Source organism: Lytechinus pictus, chromosome 3 (assembly GCF_037042905.1).
Source record: "Lytechinus pictus isolate F3 Inbred chromosome 3, Lp3.0, whole genome shotgun sequence".
Classification (NCBI taxonomy): domain Eukaryota; kingdom Metazoa; phylum Echinodermata; class Echinoidea; order Temnopleuroida; family Toxopneustidae; genus Lytechinus; species Lytechinus pictus.
Genome location: NC_087247.1, coordinates 28,762,482 through 28,782,181, shown reverse-complemented (window position 1 = coordinate 28,782,181; position 19,700 = coordinate 28,762,482). Strand labels below are relative to the sequence as shown.

Here is a 19,700-nt window from a genome sequence, read left to right as displayed (position 1 = left end):
ATCTTGTTTTCTAGTCAACTTCAGAGCTTCAGCCTTTGACAGTATGAAGAAGAAGATTTACCCTTTCCAATTAACTTTTTTTTTCATTTTGAAGACCAAATTATTATTTTTGCTATTCAAAGAGAACCTTCAATGACGACTTACTGTTGATCTTTGGGTGGCTGGTCACATATGGTCTAAATAAGAATGTTTATGTATCCACTAAGATAAATCTCTAGGGCCCTTAAATAATGAAAACTTTATAAATGGTTCCATTCATAATGCAACATGAACATTTCAGGTGAATTGACATGGACTTACTCTTTTCACACATAACAAAAAAGTAACTCTCCCCCTTTTCAAAGTTCATAAACATTTAGATGAATTGATTTCATGCAAATCATTTTGCAGCAGTACCATTTTGGCTAATATTTTGAAGAAAAAAAAAACAATTGATCAATCAAGTCATACATGCGTGAGAACAAATTGTGGGATAATTCTTTTTTTCAAAGTAACAATTTTCAGTTGAATAAAGAGGAAGGGGAGTTACTTTTTTGTTATTCATATCTCCATCTTTTTCTGTCATAACAGGTTTTGAATAAAAGGTGCATTTTGAATATTAATTCCTGTAAATATGAAATTTTGAAAAAGTATTCACACACTATAACAAAAGAGAGAAACTCTGTGCAAAATAAATTCTTAAATTCCATTGTATTTATTAATGTTAATGTATCTAAGAATATGTGAAGAAGTTTATACAACTATATACAGATCAATTATTATAGATATATTTAATAATTTCATTACTTATGATACAGTGAATTCAAGTGCCTTTAATTTATTAAATCTGCTAGCAAGTCATATTTATATGATGTATATAGAATATAGTTATATACAATTATTTGAAAAATTGACATTTACTTGGTAATTTTATTTATTCAATGTACATATTCTTCTTTATGTCTATGAGAATACATTTGTTCATTTGTGTTTAAAATAGAAATAGTTATACCTTAATGAAATTATTCAGTTGTCAATAAATAGTCTGACATGAATAATAAAGTGCTTCAATTTTCAAGAGTTGCTTTTCTAAACCCTTTGTTCATTATATACTGAAATAGGGAAGCTGTTTATTCCATATGGTGACATGAAACTGTCATTCAAAGTTGCTGTCACAATGCTACTCTTGCTCTCTTCAGACAACTTTTATTCGATAAATAGCTATCAGTTAAACATCATAAGGGTTCCAAATAATTATCGCAAAAGTAATGGATTACATAATTCACGGTACGCAATAGATGACATTTGCAATTAAATCACATCTAGAAAATGAAAGTGTTACTGGAGTAATAATAATGACCAACCCTTAGTGATTGATATTATGCTATGATATGGATACTCTATTGATAAAAAGTAGGTAATGCATTCAATGAGATTAATTATATTCCCCCAACCCACCCACCCTCAATTACAATTAGGACTATGTTATCAACTTTCTACATTAAAGGTAGCCTACCAAAGAGAGTCTGCAATGTACCTGAAAACATAACTTAAAGACCAAGATTAAAGCTAGAAGTGAACTTTACAAGTGGGAATTACATAGTGCAACGTTGTAAGTCTGATATTCACTGCTAGACAGCTGAGTATATTGCTTAAAAAGGCTTTATTGATTTTTTTAACAGTCTGAATTACGTGACATCAGGAGTGTTACGATTACAGAGGTTTTTACACAGAAATAATGGTTGATTTTTTTAAATTTCCAGATTTATATATTCACTTTCTTTTCATTTGGAGATGAAACAGGCACTGACAATATTTCAGTATTTATGTGTACAAACCTATGGAATCACAACGTTTTTAACACAACATTACTTCACAATTTTGAGGCAGATGAAAAGCACAATAATTAGAGCTATTCTAAAGCAAAATATTCAACTGCTTAGTGGTGACAAAGCTTACATTGCTGTATTCAGTAGTTTATAAACTTTTGATTGGTATATGATTTGTCAATTTTACTTTTGGGTCAGGTCTGGGTCTTAAAAAAATATATATAAATTAGATTATGTAAAGAAATCATTAACAATATCCATTTGTACCATCTGGCCAACCTGGTACTCATGATCATCATTTTCTTCCACATTGACTTCATCATTTCTTCCCTCTTCATTTTCAGGCTGTTGATCCGCTTCTTCTTCTTCGTCTGGTGGTTCATTTAATAACTTAGCTATGTTGTACAAGACTGCACATGCAACAACAACATCACAGACTCTCCTTGGTTCCATCTGCATTCCATGCCCCTTCAAGCACCTGAACTTGTTTTTCAGCTGTCCGAACGTCATTTCAATCAAACATCGTGTCCGTGCATGTGCCCTGCATTTTAAAAAATAAAGATAAACATTTCATGAAGACATTTCAGCGCTTAAAGGGGAGCCAAATCCAAATAATAACTTGCTTTATGAAGAAAAATCAGACAAGTTGATATCAGACAAACAACAAGAAAGTTATAAAATTTGTAAAAATTGGTTATCACTATACCCATGTAGACTTCAAATTGGCGGCATATATCATGATGTCATTAAGGCAATGGATACTCTCCTCTCTACTCCAATAAGTAAATTAGTTATAATGTAATTTCTTTTGAAATATTTTTTCTTTCATGAAGACATTAAGCAATATACGTTCTATATAGATTACTACGTACCCCAGGGGAATGGGTACTTGATTGGCAAAAATCACAAATCCCTGATAACATGGCCTATGTGAAAGAAGTCCTTCCCCTTTTCATAATTTACTTGCCCATGGTTGGCAGTTGAAATATACTAAACGGATCTCAATTTCAAAGCAGCCATAATTTCCTAATTGCTTGTCCGATTTCTTTCAAACATTTACCACTCTGTTTTATTTATCATTTTCCTTTCAAACATAACATTTTATGACAAGGGCTGAATTCCCCTTTAAAAATTCTCACATATTTGAATAGCTGAATTCAGGCAAGCCTATAAGGGTAGTTCTACTAATTACTGTGAGGATGGTTATCTAGCTGGGAAGTTGATGTCCTTGAACAAGAAACTCGTCAATTTATTTTATATATAAATGGTGATCATGCATGATAAATTGGTTACTTGATAACATTCCACAAACCTGTTATAGGCTTTCTTTGCAGGTGTGTCATCTTTGTCTTTACCAAATGGGGTTTGAATCCATTGTCTAAGGGGGTAGCCACTGTCTCCCAAGAGGTAACCACTTTCCCTTCTGTTTTGCAGAAACTCTCCAAGGTGGCTCATGTTAAGGATTCGTGCATCATGGACTGATCCCTGCCATCTGCAAATGACAAAATAGCATACTCCTTCATGAACATATATTGTGGTTGCCTCTTCAGTATGAATCTAATATAGCATGCATTTTTTTTACCAGACATAATGCATAGATTAAAAATCCGCTCAAGGTATTAATTCTTTCTTTAATATCTACATTTTTTTTCTTGGAGACATAAATTATTTGATAGGCTTTGGATAAATTCAAATGCACAATAGACTCGCTTAAAGGGGAATCCAACACAAATAAAAAATTTGTTGTAGAAGAAAAAGAAAAATGAGACAAAATGATATGTGAAAGTTTGAACAGTATATCGGACAAACAATAAGAAATTTATGAATTTTCAAAAGTTTAAAAAGTTGGTAATTTAGAAAAAAAAAAATTTCTAGCCATGTTATATATGCCAATATATAACATGGCTAAAATGTTTGTTTTTTTGAAAAGTTTAACTTCAAATTATATTTTTCTTTCATGAGGAAATAAAAAAATGCTACCTGGGTAATAATGTAATTACTGCCCCAGGGGAATAGGTATACTGAGGGGGAAACCACAAAATCCTGAATTATATGCCCTATTGCCCTTGTCGCTTGTCATAATTTACTTACCCAGTTGGAAATTTGAAATTTGCCCAGTCTTAGGGACCTCAATTTTAAAGGAGTCATAACTTTCTTATTGCTTGTTAGATTTTTCTTTCAAACTTTCACTATTCTGTTTTTCTTATTTTTCTCTTTTCCAACACACCATTTTATGACCAAAGTTGAATTCTCCTTTAAAATATCAATTTGAATTTCCGTCTTTGTACATTATCTTTTGTAATAAATGTTTTTTCAAAAGAGAAAATAAGATAACATTGATAATAATAGAAAACGATACCTTGCCCCCCCCCTACAATTAGGAATGCTATTAATAAGCATGACCGCTATTCATAATCTTAAAGGACAATGTGAAATATTCTTATTTTCTCTAATCAAAGTTGTCCTGTTAAACAAAGTTTTATACCTCCCTGACCCCCCTGAACATAGCATTTTCTTTGATACTTTTTATGGTTCAGTCAGATTGGTCTTTAGTGTAAAATATTTTACTGTTGAAAAAAAAGAGATATAGAGAGTGAGGAACATATCTCACTAAGTTGTATAATTGTTTTGTGAAAATTTTTAAATTTCATAACTTTCTCATTTAACACTTTGATTTTGATGTTCGTTTTCAACATTATGCTTGTTTTATTTTTTTCTGTTGATTCAATTCAAGCTAGGGTTGTCTTGACCTTTAAATAGGGATTTCAACAGTAACTGAAAGATGTAATCGCAAGTAGGGTCAGAGGCCAATAAGGACCCTATGAAGGACTATTATTTATAATACTGTTTGAAGTTGGCTATATCGTACTAGTAGAAGAATATTCTTCATCTTCGAGTAAGCCAAGGGAGCAAACCATTTTTTTAGGGGGGGGGGGCCGTCAATCCTAAATTCAAATATGATGGGTGGGGTTTTTATGACAGAAAATGCATGTTTACAAAGTGATTGATGATAATTTTCTTTAGAATAAAGTGGGCCAGATTTCCCAGTTTGCACGCTCTCAATATAGCTGACGCACCGGCCAGCCTGTACTGTTAACCGTTTGAACAATAATAGTGTAATATTGATTCAAATAATGATAATAATCATTAATGATGATATATGACAAAAATTATTATAGTAATCACTGCTATATACTTCAAATACTACTACTAATTTACCATCATTATACCATTATTATTATTATTATTATTATTATTATCATTTTTGTGATTATTATCATTCATTAATTTTCAAAAATAATATTAATGATGGTAAAATTAATAATAGTACCTTGCAACGACGTTGGTGATGACGCATTTTGCATCGCAAACCATCTGCACATTGATCGAGTGCCGAAACTTTCGATTGACATAGATTGCTTCATTCTCAATGAGGACTGCTGAATTTAAGCCTATGTGCGTGCAATCAACAGCTCCCAAAACACTCGGGAAACCTGCTATAACGAAGAAATCGTTCTTCACACGATCAGCCTCAGCCCCGGTAGGGAATTTGATGAACTGTATCGGAAATAAAATGTGAATTAAAGATTTAAATACTTTTTAATATCACTGAGATCTAGCCCATGTCGAACTTGTATTTTATTCTAACTTCTTTTCTAGCAGGTGGGACTGTCAATAGGGAACGTACCCTTCCGCTAACCCTAGCGGCGGTGCCGGGATCACGGAGACGATCACGCTTGGCTCAGCTCAGTCAGAGCTCGAGCTTAAGGCTATCGGCCTGCTATCATAGACGTGTAAATATTTGACGTTTGGCCCACACCTAGAATATCTATAATATATTTTGTTTTGGAATTTGGAACCATCAAGAGGGCATGGACATGGCCTTAGATCTAGGAATAATTAGTAATACTAATTTACAATATAATTAATATCTAAGATTCTATAATTGTCAGCAGCATGAACTGAATTTGGCTATGCCTATTAATGCTTATTTTGCCCATAATTAAAAACACAAACAAACTGCCGGTAATATATTTGAAAATTGAACATTGTCAAAGGTCACTGCCTACCTCGCTTCGTCGTTGAACGAGTGCCAATGTCACGTTCCGTATACATCTAGACACGGAAGCATTGCTCACTTTGTGGGCACGTGCAATTTGTTAGAGCAACGTGCCCCCAGCATAAAACATTAGAGCAATGCAAACTTGAAGTAGCACTGGCAAGGCTCTATTGCGATGGGTTCTGTGCTCCAAGTCTGCCCTTATAATCTCCACAATATGTATGATCCCATTCCTTGTAAACCGATACGCTTTTCTGATTTTCCTGTCGTCCAGGCCTTCGAATGGATCCTCTCTTGGGAGGAAAACCCTCCTCCCTCTTGCAGCCATTTTGTTGCTATGACTATGACTGCACTTACGCACAACTTTAAGAACAACCTCTTGAAGTTAAGAACAGCCCAAACCTATCGTAAAGTTACGCACGACTTTTTGGACTTACGCACAACTCAAACCTTTATGAAACTGACCGAGTTGTTCGTATCTTTACGCACAACCTTACGCACAACTTGGAGTACTTACTCACAACTCTGGGCACTTACGCACAACTCTGGGCACTTACGCACAACTCGGAGTACTTACTCACAACTCTGGGCACTTACGTACAACTCTGGGCACTTACGCACAACTCTGGTACTTACGAACAGCTTTATGAAACACCCCCCAGGGCCCATATTCACAATACAATCATTAGCTAGCTGTGAACTAAATTGGATATAGTACACAGTTAGTTGAAATCTAGGCTTATCAAGGTTCTGTAGAAAACATGCACTGGAGTAGAACGGTATTAAGATGGAGATCAGTGCCCCGTCTTACAAAGAGTCACGATTGATCTGATCAATCACAACTATGGACGGCCAGCAACGTCAACACCTATAATGCATGTTTGTTCAAAATATTTTCTAGCTATGATGTATATTCATGCATTCATCGTTTTCTTGAAAATTCACTGAGCTTCTTTTTGCATACGAAGGACATTGTGCAAATTTTTGGTAGAAAAAATTATGACATTGATGGATTTCCATAGAGTTGCGATTAATCAGATCAATCGTAACTCTTTGTAAGACGGGGCCCAGGTATAAAATGAATTACATAGGTCACACCATACACCTTTATGTGATTTTGGTGAAAATGAATCTTTACCATAATGTCTCTCTGAGCTAACACTGGCCTGAGCATGGGGATGTATCTGGCTGGCACTGGCTTTAGGTAGAGTATCCCACATGAGCTGTGGGTATTCATACTGCTTATCAGTTGAGTGAACCTTCAAAAACCTATTTAAAAAAGCAACATGATTCAGGAGAGTGAATATCTCTGACTATAGATCTGTGTCATCTATTACACATAAAGATGTTAAATCAATCTTATGATCAGTCTTGACTCTACTCAGTTTGATGGGTCCTACAAATCAAGCTCAAATTGTGATAGAAGTTAAGGCTATGATTTACACAAACACACACAAAAAGATGTGTCACAATTCAAAAATTGTCAGATTTTAGAAACTTAACCTGAAGAAACAACATATTTTGAAAACAAATTATTCTTCATGAGATGAGGTAATCTTCAAAAAGCGTGGTCCCTTGGTGATACAGGCAACCCAATTCTTTTTCCTGCCACCTGTCTATTAAACATTGTTGTTTATACACTATCTCTGTGTTTTCACTATTAACTTTGAACAAAATGTGATCATGCAATGTTAAAGTAGATTGAAATAAATGATAATTTGTACTTGGGATACAAGCTTGAAATATCACAACCGGTAACTTGGCCCAAGTCAAATCACTTGGAACCACAGAAATCTATTCGGCTTATTAGAAATTTGACTAACAGATGGTAAATAACACATGACTTGCATAATCAGATCTAAAATACTGCTCCAAATTTTTTATCATTCAATGTTATCGTTATTTATATTGTATTTTAGATATTTAATGTTATTATTGTATATTACTGTATCAAACAGTAGTATAATAATGTATTGTGATTGTAATGTGTTATGTATTGTGACTTACCATTGTTGTATGCTCTTATAATGCAATTTTAACCTGCCGGCTAACCTAATGGGTTGCTGGGCCTGGTTCTTTGTTCTACATGATCTTTAATAATGACACAATGTACTACTACTACTACTACTAGAAGGTTTACTAATGCAGAGTATTATATCATTACCATTTCATGGCAACATCAAACATGTCAAGGAACTGTTCCTCAGAGAACTTGAAAGGGTGATGGTTCTTGAGTATAATGAGAGCGTGGTATGCATCGTACTTGAAGGTATTGGAAGCGGTTACTGCATGCTCAGATTCAATGCGACCAAATGTGTCTTCAGCCGTCTTACTGTGTGAATGGAAGAATAATCTTTAATAGTGAGGTATTTTATGGCAAAACGGTAACATATCCTGTTTATCAAAGATCTTTATCTTTTTAAAGGAATCAATTTCTCAGATGATTTTTTTTCACAAACAGTGGCAATAGATGGTTAAGTTTAGACTTGATTAGCTCAAAATATGTTTTGCAGTGTTGTATCCTAATACAATGGTTCGAATATCCACCAAAGATATGTTCTTACAGTTTGATCACCAAAAATGCAGATAAGTCACACAATCTGAGATTAGAGTCTCATTTTGCTATCAAGACTTCGTTCACTGGAATATTACTAAGTTCAATTTTGTAATATAGGACAATAGAATTAATTGACCGCATCAGTTTGAGGACAAGTAACATCCGACAGAAAGGGTGGTAGAAAAGACTCAATATATGCATGAATGTATATCAAATGACAGAGTCTGATTTGGACGCAAGTTAGAGAAGAGTCAAGGCTGTGGTATAGTCAATGTACTTAATTGTACACCATATACCTTTAAATGTTCCCATTTCTGGGCTCTGTAAAGGGGTTGTCACACTGCAACACTTCAGCCACCGTATGCCGACATAGGTTGGCAATGACAAGTTTGGGGTTTTTTTATCCCATTTCTTAACATCAAGAATAGCTTTTAGTTAACAAAAAAATTATAATATGAAGAATCTGAATTCATATTTTTTGCGTCGATAACAATATGCAAATTTTTTTTATATCAGGATATGGGATAAGGAGAAAACAACTGGCCAAATGTAAAGTATGTCAGCACATACTGACTTAAATGTCAAGATGTGACAGCCACCGCACACCTTACGATTGGTCTGCAACCAGATTTTGGAACAGAATTTGATGCTAATATTGAGACATGGAAAATCTTAATGTGTAATGTTCAAAATCATCATACGAATATATACCATGTCCAAACCTGTGACTATCCACCCAACCTTATTAGAATAAAAGCGAATTTAATATCTAATTGTAACGATGTCATAGCAATTGTACGATTGGCTACGATTTGTGACAAATTTTCCCTTAACTACAAAATAATGGTTTGCAATCATCCAAAATTGTTATATTAGTATTCTTTTGGTTAATTTGAACCTCAAATAAAAAGATACTTTTCATTCATATTTTCAGAAAATAAGCAAAATGCTATTTCTGGATCGTGGACCAGTTCGCAAGGTGTGCTGTGGCTTCTAAAGACAATTGCCAGACTGGTAACGATTTCATATAGAATCCGTTCAAATGACGATCCAAGTGTCAGTATGTATTATTAAAATAATAAAAAAATGTGTCAAAGGATTCTAGAAGAAATTGTGTAATTGCTGAGAAATTAGCAAAACAAGCATGAAAGTTGAGGATGATGTCGAGTCTTTTTCTAAGCAATAATAATATGCTATCCCACATGTGCTATTCTGTGTAAGTGAACTTCAGTGTGATCATTTTTCAGCTAAGATTTCATGATTTCACACATTTCAGTTAATGAAACAGTACCAAATCTAGATCTACGATGATATAGGCCTACTAACAGTTAACCTTGGTTATGCAGACTTTTTCATGAAATTAGTGTTTACTGCAACTACTATTATTCATCTTTATATTTTCCTTTAATTATGAAATCAATTGTATGTTTAGGCACAGGTAAAGCAAACCAACCAAGCTAAGGAAAAACAAAACAATGTGGGATCATGAAAGCTGATGAGAATAGTTAGATACATCTCAGCTGCTAAAGTGTGACGAATCAAACTTTTAAGCATTGAAATTACACATGGTCAACAAAAAATCTGACAACTCATTTACACTTGAGCTTACAATTTGAAATCACAGAAATCACAGTTCTGAGTGCTGCCAATTAGTTCTTCAATGTAACGGTCTAAATCTTCCCCAGGATCAGAAACTCCAGGTCTCTTGGCACGCAGAGGGTTGAAGACAGAACTCTCATGGGTGTATCGATTGAAGATAGTTGTAATGTACTGGAAGAAAGAAAATATTGTGGAGTGGTGATAATAGATAGATTGAACTATTGAAGACAATACAATATACCAAATTGATGGTATTGATAAAATAATATCCTCATACAGGGGGAGGGCACTCAAATTATTTTTTGAAAGGGGCGCTTCACAAAACCCTGAAAGAGGGGGTCTAAGGAACTGAATCCATGGTGTTAAGAATATGAGGTCTACGGAACTATGATCTAACTGGCAGAGTAAAAAGCAGGGTCTACTATTAAAGGGAATGTACAGGCAGAGTAAAAACATGGGGTCTTGATGAGATATGCGTTGATCTACATGTAATGTGTGCTATGTATACAAAGCACACAGGGTTTTATTTCCGTAGGGACCCTTCTTAGCTTATCTATAGCCTTTGGCAAGTCACATGACTGCTGGATCGCTGGAATGGACTGAATACGGCCACTGGTCTGACTGAAAAAGACTAGCCCCATTTTCACTGCCAATACTGATAATGATATCTAGGTGATCATGAGACAGAGTTTTACGAACAAACCTGAAGCTTGACTTCCTTGAGAAGTTCCTTGTTTTTACCTAACCACTTCAAGACCTTGGTCTGGAAGGTCTCAGGGATCAAAACATAAGCTGACCTCCTGCTGATAACGATATCTAAGTTGTAATGAAACAGAGTTTTACCAATAGGTGGTTTCAAACCGCCTCGATCATAAGAATCCCTGTTAAATTACGAGAACCTTATTAGGCTAAAAATACCCATTAATTATTCCTGCATTCACACCACCCCAAAACATACCCTTCGGGGTAAGTTCCTGAAGTTTCAAGCATGCGCAGTATGGTTAGATAAGCGAGGCACGAGATTCAAAATGACTAGCTCAGCAGCCACCCCAGGCGCCTGCACCCACACGCTGGGCTAAAAGTTCCCGTAAATTGCCCTCACATTGCCAAAATACCTGCGACCTTGGAAGAATCCCCGCGAAAGTTCTCGTAATTTTGACAAGTACCTATTATTTAGTGGGTATTTTCTTTCGGGGAGATTACGCGTAATTTGCTTTCACATTGCCAATATTACCTGGTATTTTCTGATCGGAAAATACCGGGGGGAACTGACGAACTTCGAGGCGGTCTGAAACCACCTACTGTCTCTACTAAAAGGGGTCAATGGATTACAAACAGACCTGCAGCTTGACTTCTTTGAAAAGCTCATCATCACCCTTCCAAGACATTGGTCTAGAATGTCTCAGGAATCACATGACCTGTCCTCCTACTGATACTGATAACAATATGAGACAGAGGTTTACACACAAACCTGAAGCTTGACTTCCTTGAGAAGCTCCTCGTCATTGCCTAACCACTTCAAGACCTTGGTCTGGAATGTCTCAGGAATCACAACATGACCTGACCTCCTACTGATACTGTACATAGTGGTGAATTTATGGAAGGCCTTTCTGAATACAGGATAAACAGAGAAAAGAGGATTAAGAATAAACACAAAAACACACTTTAGAAGTTACAAAAGTTCCTGTTTCAATACAATTTTATTCATTCATCAAGTCTTTTTTATGAACAGGGTAGCTTTGTAAGCATTTTGAAAATACTGTTATAGTGTTAAAAGGAGGCCCTGTTTAACAAACAGTATATTGTACAGCAAAATGCAACATTTCAATCAAAATAAAAACTATAATTCACAAATTCAAGATAACTCTAAATTAGAAAATTAGTGTCTTGTGAGAAAAATAATATATGTATGATCAAATGGGTCCCATTACTTTTGTACATATTTCACTTGAATTTTCTCTCTTTATCAAGTCTATGGATAGATCTAGACCCGTAACACAATAGTTAGCAATGAATTGCTAAATGGAATGGCCTAGATCTATGAGGCGCCGAATGTACCAATATTATATAGAACAATTATTTGTTATATAATCATTATTTATTAAATAATAACTATTATTTATATATAATTTACATTTTATTTGTAAATAACTACTATTATATAAAATATCATTTCTAATTATTTATATATAATTCCAAGTAATACTTCATTATTTGTAAATAATAATAGTTCGACATTCCATTATTTATAAATAATGATTATTTGTTTTTCATTATTTATAAATAATGATTATTTGTTTTTCATTATTTATAAATAATGATTATTTGTTTTTCATTATTTATAAATAATGATTATTTGTTTTTCATTATTTATAAATAATGATTATTTGTTTTTCATTATTTACAAATAATGATTATTTGTTTTTCATTATTTATAAATAATGATTATTTGTTTTTCATTATTTATAAATAATTTGTTGAGTTTTCCATTATTTATAAATAATGATTATTTGTTAAATAATGAAAACGTCTACTTCATTATTTATAAATAATTTTTTCGAGTGCACCATTATTCTCATTATTTATAAATAATCATTATTTAATGTTCGAGTTTTCCATTATTTATAAATAAAGATTATTTGTTAAATAATGAAATATCTACTTCATTATTTATAAATAATAATTTTGTTTCAATATCCCATTATTTATAAATAATCATTATTTATAAACAATTTTTACAGTTTGCCATTATATACAAATAATCATTATTTATATACAAATAACCATTATTTATTAAATAATGCCATTATTTATTAAATAATGCCATTATTTATTAAATAATGCCATTATTTATTAAATAATGGAAAACTCGCTATAACATGCAAATGTGGGACCGCCCATGATATGAATATTCATGATGCGATTTCCTTTTTCGTGATTTTTCTTCACAAATTTTTGTCCATTTCCTCTTCATAATGACATTTCTTGAAGCAATTTTCTAGGGATATGGTCTGATTGTAATATTCTTCATTTTCTATATAACTTCGTCTTCGTAGAAATATCAAAAAGTGTAATTTTATACGATTTTTCCTACAGTTCACAATCCCCATAGGCGCGCGTGTACGGTAGGGACAACCGGTGAATCGACGGAGTGCTCTTCATCGAAATACTACGTTGGTTGGTCCCCGGAAGTGGCGGGCGGAATTTAGCCCGAATCCTCGATGGAAGTCGATCAAGTGCATATGAGCTGAGAGAGTGAAATATCAGTGTACTTGTACAGGCCCTTCTACTTTTTATAAATATTTCTTGTTGCTTTTTTTGTTAAGTTAATTTTTCCTGGTGTAGAGATAAGTTTCAGTTCTAATAATGCACTTCAAATACATTTTGGAGTGTCTGTTTGAGGCGTTTGGGGCGATTTCACCCTGGCCCCAAAATGCTCGCAACGACAATACGGGGGCATGATGATCCCTAATTTTTTAAAAACTTATTTTTCTATTGAAAATTATCACAAAATTCACTTAAAGTGTGCACGAAAGCCTTCGTATTTCACTTTTAAAACTCCAAAAAGTGCCCAAATGACAAGCTTGGTCGCTTCGCTGTGTCGCTTTCAACTTGAGAACGTTTACGCGTCTGCTTCCCCCCCCCCCCCCCCTCCTCCGAAAGAAATTCTGTATACGGCCATGCTCTAAAGAGCCTGGCACATTGATTTATGTATACTTCATTTTCATTATTTTTATCTCATTATCATCATGGCCTTACGCAGAATTTTTTCCGGGGGGGGGGGGGGGGTGGGGGGAGCAGGACGCGCGTAAACTTTCTCATAAAAATCTTGAGAAAGCGAAGCGACCAAGCTTGTCATTTGAGCTTGGTCGCGTCGCTGTCTCGCTTTCAAGATTTTTTTGAGAAACTTTACGCGCGTCCTAGCTGCCCCCCCCCCCCCCCCCGGTAAAAATTCTGTGTAAGGCCATGATGATAATGTGATAAAAATAATGAAAATGAAAGTATAAATCAATGTGCCAGGCTCTTTAGAGCATGGCCGTATACAGAATTTCTTTCGGAGGAGGGGGGGGGGAGCAGACGCGTAAACGTTCTCAAGTTGAAAGCGACACAGCGAAGCGACCAAGCTTGTCATTTGGGCACTTTTTGGAGTTTTAAAAGTGAAATACGAAGGCTTTCGTGCACACTTTTGGTGAATTTTGTGATAATTTTCAATAGAAAAATAAGTTTTTAAAAATTTAGGGGTCATCATGCCCCCGTATTGTCGTTGCGAGCATTTTGGGGCCAGGGTGAAATCGCCCCAAACGCCTCAAACAGACACTCCAAAATGTATTTGAAGTGCATTATTAGAACTGAAACTTATCTCTACACCAGGAAAAATTAACTTAACAAAAAAAGCAACAAGAAATATTTATAAAAAGTAGAAGGGCCTGTACAAGTACACTGATATTTCACTCTCTCAGCTCATATGCACTTGATCGACTTCTATCGAGGATTCGGGCTAAATTCCGCCCGCCACTTCCGGGGACCAACCAACGTAGTATTTCGATGAAGAGCACTCCGTCGATTCACCGGTTGTCCCTACCGTACACGCGCGCCTATGGGGATTGTGAACTGTAGGAAAAATCGTATAAAATTACACTTTTTGATATTTCTACGAAGACGAAGTTATATAGAAAATGAAGAATATTACAATCAGACCATATCCCTAGAAAATTGCTTCAAGAAATGTCATTATGAAGAGGAAATGGACAAAAATTTGTGAAGAAAAATCACGAAAAAGGAAATCGCATCATGAATATTCATATCATGGGCGGTCCCACATTTGCATGTTATAGCGAGTTTTCCATTATTTAATAAATAATGGCATTATTTAATAAATAATGGCATTATTTAATAAATAATGGTTATTTGTATATAAATAATGATTATTTGTATATAATGGCAAACTGTAAAAATTGTTTATAAATAATGATTATTTATAAATAATGGGATATTGAAACAAAATTATTATTTATAAATAATGAAGTAGATATTTCATTATTTAACAAATAATCTTTATTTATAAATAATGGAAAACTCGAACATTAAATAATGATTATTTATAAATAATGAGAATAATGGTGCACTCGAAAAAATTATTTATAAATAATGAAGTAGACGTTTTCATTATTTAACAAATAATCATTATTTATAAATAATGGAAAACTCAACAAATTATTTATAAATAATGAAAAACAAATAATCATTATTTATAAATAATGAAAAACAAATAATCATTATTTGTAAATAATGAAAAACAAATAATCATTATTTATAAATAATGAAAAACAAATAATCATTATTTATAAATAATGAAAAACAAATAATCATTATTTATAAATAATGAAAAACAAATAATCATTATTTATAAATAATGAAAAACAAATAATCATTATTTATAAATAATGGAATGTCGAACTATTATTATTTACAAATAATGAAGTATTACTTGGAATTATATATAAATAATTAGAAATGATATTTTATATAATAGTAGTTATTTACAAATAAAATGTAAATTATATATAAATAATAGTTATTATTTAATAAATAATGATTATATAACAAATAATTGTTCTATATAATAATGGTACATTCGGCGCCTCATATAGATCCAGGTCATCATTGCATGAGCATTTCAGTCAGTAGACAGACTGGGAACCAATCAGAACTATTCTTTCAAATTAGCGATAAAATGCTAACCTTTGTTACAAGGCCCAGGTGTTCTTGTTACAACAGGACATGTAAGACAAGTTCACAAAATATATCATGGACAAAGAGTTTTTTTACTATTAGAATGAGCAAAGAGAGAAATTTTGTGGGGTATATATTTTCAGGTCAAAAGGAGAGAGTTTTTCATGTGTGACATCACACACCGTAGTCTCATTGTCAATGGGATGATCACTGTGGCATTAGTGATCTCAACATTCAAATTTGATGCCCATTTGAGAGTCGTGTTGTTTGTATTTTTCACACTTTCTTTTTTTTGTTTCATTCATTGTATTCTTTGATTTTTTTGTTTTCACAGAACTTGTTATAATGGTTTCATCTCCTGTTAAACAAATAAGAGGTTATCTTACACACAGTCAGGATGCAGAGCGATTTGCCATCTCCCTATGGTATCTTCTAGAGTTGAAATACTCAATTTCTCATCAATCTTTCCAAAGCATTGTGCTTCATACCATTCCTGAAGAATAAACAAGAGAGAAAGTTACTTCTATTCTTTTGTGACAAAGGAAGAAATAAAAAAAAAACTTTTCAAGCAGAGCCCACATATCATACAAAATACATCAAATGAAAGAATAATAATTCTATATCCTGTAGGTCTACCCTTGAATCTGCATCTGTACCTTTTGTTCAATGGCATGTATATTTCAAGGAGAAAATTCACTATGAAACTAATCCTAACCCTATATGATTTACAACATGAAGGGACTGTCAATGTGTTGTTTTTCCTCACAACAGTGGCAAAATTTTCACAAATTATGCTTTAATCAATTTCTAATGAGAAAAAATAGGGGGCATAGCAGAGGGAAATAGGTGCTCAGATGAAGCCCATCAAATGATCGGAGATGGTGTCTGCAGCTCATCAAATAAGGCGTCAAATTCATGAAATGCCGCGAATTGGTTAAAGAGATTACTGTCCATTATTTCAGTTATGGTTTGCCTAGAAACTTTTTTTTCTACATGTATTTCATATTGCATTTTTAGAACCAGAAAAGGTCACCACACTTTGCTGCCACTCCCTGCCAGCAAAATGAAATGTTGCATTTGATTTATTGCATGATGTTCTGTCAATAAATGCTTCTAATTACCTTAATTTGAAGCAGTTATATTTGTTCATTTTAATTGATAAGAGTCGTGGTCAAGAAGCCCAAAATCTACCTCAATGAGCACAAAATTATGAAGATGTAAATGTAAGCAAACTGCATTTCTGTGAATGACTATGAATTTATAATGGGTTATAACTATGAGAAGTAATAAAACGTTTTGACAGGCATGTTTAAATCTAGGTTCAGTAAACTAATAGAAATAAATTATGCATTTGCATTATCAACAAAAACAAATCTGTAGTAAGTGGATAGGTATACACATAGATTTCACCATCTGAATAGCAATGGTTGGTAGTAATAAACATGAAAAATTAGTCAATTTATTTGACAGTATGATATAAATACAAATGACAAAATAAGAAGTAAAAAAGATTATTTTTCAATTATTTTATTTGAAACAGACAAGGAGAACATCATAATGTGATATAGACTATACAAGCATGGTTTATTATTCAAAGATCAAACACACTTTCATTTTCAAATTAAACAATTACAAGAAGTAATATATATGAACCATCAACCTTATAACTCCATCTCTAGTCCTCAACTTCTAATATTTTACCAGGTTCATTACCCGGTACTCATAATTCAACATTCTGAGAAATATCAACACACTAATTTACTACTCAATACATTCGTACAAGGAGTGGGCCTACCTTCCCTATCAAGATCATTTTAGTTTCTCTTCACATATAGTACAGGCTAGCCTTTTATATAAAACAAATGTAGTCAATGATAGACCAATTTAGCTTCAGTCTCTCTCGATTGTTCCCGGATCTCACCAGTGTGTGACTCTGGGAACGACAGTAAAAATGTCAGAAATCATTACGATAAATAAATCCCCAGAAGAGAAAATGAGAGACAACAGGCAGTGTTGGTCAGTTTGTTTACTTTGTTACCCCTTAAAGTCAAACAAGTTATATCATGTTAATGACAAAATAGGTTAGTGAATGTATATGCCACATACCATGCATACCGTACAACTTTCAAATTAGATTTGAATATTTTTAGAGGTCTATATCGAAGAAAATAATTCTAACGTTACTTCTCAAATTAAAATTTTATCTAACTTTTTCACAACTTGGGACTCTTGTTGGAGTGTACGCAGTAGATCTAGATCTATAACAGATTCAGACATGCTTGACCTCAATATGAAGTTTACAAGGCCAGGCCGACTGGAAATCATTGTATGGCAAGTTCCCCCAAGTCTGCGCAGTCCCCCTTGTCTGCGCACACGTGTATCTGCGCGATTCTAGCAAAAGAAGATACGTAACAAACAGAGTTTACATATGCAATACATAGACAGATATTCATAAAAAAATCTTACTCAAAATGGTGGAAAATAATGAATTTTGGGCATTTCATGTGACAGCCTCAAAATGCATCCTTTCTCATCAAAATCCCTGAATCGTGTGCAAAGTGAATGGGTGCGCAGACATGGGGTACCATTTTTTTTTCAATCTGGAAATGACTGCCCGAGGTTTTTTCCAAGAAAATCTTATATTTCTTTCAAATTTTTACGAGATATTTGGTACACTTACTTATACTTTATAGGAACATTATTAACTGAAAATTTTTGTGAAATAAAAAGAAATTCATGTTAAATTTTAACTCAAATTTAGGTGCGCAGACTTGGGGACCACCATCAGTCAATGATATATTGAAATTTTGAATAAGGGCCGACTGGAAATCATTGTATTTTGTAGGCCTAGGCCAGGCCTAATTTAAAACTAAAAGTGTAAATTTTTGTTATTTATAATTTTGGTCCCTTGAACTTGAAGTTCTTCTTCTTTCGTTGAGTACAGTCCTCTTTGTAGAGTAGGTCTATAACGTTAATCATACTTGAGAAGAAGTGAGGCTGCAATCACAAAAACAAGTTCTCATCAATTTTCTTTCTCTAAGTTTTAGTTTTACTTAGCGCCCACCCATTGAGAATGATGTATTGTAATGTATTGTAGGCCCTGGCTGAGCATTTGAAACAGTCAAGGACGGAGCTTCTTAGTCTTACCGATTCTTGAGGCAATTTGAGAGAAAATCTTACAGGATGTGCTGCTTTGCGAGGAAGGGTATCGTATGAAAAGGTAAGAAGCAAAAGCCGAATCCATCCATAACATGTGGCGAGTAATAAAGTAATTCCTATGAGGCAGAATCGCTTGTTCATTCTTGACCCGGCCATTTTCATCTCCCGTACCGTGGCTGTTGAGCTAGCTAGATATCGCCTGCGCTGCACTGAGCTGCATCAGCCTAGCCTGGGAGGCCCAGGGGCGCTGGACGATGCTGTTTCACGTAATTCGCGTGGCCGAGCCTATCGATATCCCGCGTACTCTCGTTCAGCTCGGCCTTCCAAAACACATGGTCCTGGATCGACCACGCCCACTTCTACTGAAGACACAAACATGTTATGCTTTCGATAAAAATAAAATTTACTGTATGGCCACTTTTTCTATGCAAATAGCGCTTTCTCTTTTTAAATTGATAAAATCTGAAATGAACACTAAAAATCCTGGAATGGAATGCCACAAAACATCCTGAAATTGTTCATAAGCCATTTATTGTTCTCTTTATTTTTTTATATTTTAAAAAGTTTTTTTTTTTTAAATCGATATTCGTTACTCAATGTTGTGAGCATGAGGAGCAAGCAAGCAAAATGTCATGTTCAATCATTTTTAGTCATGTGTATATTATTCTTGAAAATTCACAATTCTTAAAATTCTCATTGCAAATCTAAAAACAAACAAAAAACAGCACCTTGATAAATGTAAATCCTGATGAACAGAAGTTTAAGCTTGCCCACCAAAAAGTAT

The 19,700-nt window shown here is 33.8% G+C and overlaps 2 protein-coding genes across 2 annotated transcripts; both read right to left on the bottom strand.

Annotated features, from left to right (window-relative positions):
* Positions 1-1,510: 1,510 nt before the first annotated feature.
* Positions 1,511-5,676, bottom strand: LOC129256396 (putative nuclease HARBI1). Its single transcript, XM_054894613.2, has 3 exons — positions 5,140-5,676; positions 3,121-3,300; positions 1,511-2,349 (listed from the first exon to the last, which is right to left on the bottom strand). Exons 1-3 carry the CDS (start codon positions 5,181-5,183, stop codon positions 2,040-2,042), a joined length of 534 nt encoding a protein of 177 aa, XP_054750588.2. The 5' UTR covers positions 5,184-5,676; the 3' UTR covers positions 1,511-2,039.
* Positions 5,677-6,902: 1,226 nt separating this feature from the next.
* LOC129255725 (uncharacterized) lies at positions 6,903-19,354 on the bottom strand. The gene is made up of 6 exons (XM_054894056.2): positions 18,905-19,354; positions 16,144-16,250; positions 11,496-11,634; positions 10,035-10,195; positions 8,033-8,200; positions 6,903-7,137 (listed from the first exon to the last, which is right to left on the bottom strand). The coding sequence occupies exons 1-6, from the start codon at positions 19,076-19,078 to the stop codon at positions 6,903-6,905; spliced, it is 984 nt and encodes a 327-aa protein (XP_054750031.2). The 5' UTR covers positions 19,079-19,354.
* Between the last annotated feature and the right edge of the window lie 346 nt (positions 19,355-19,700).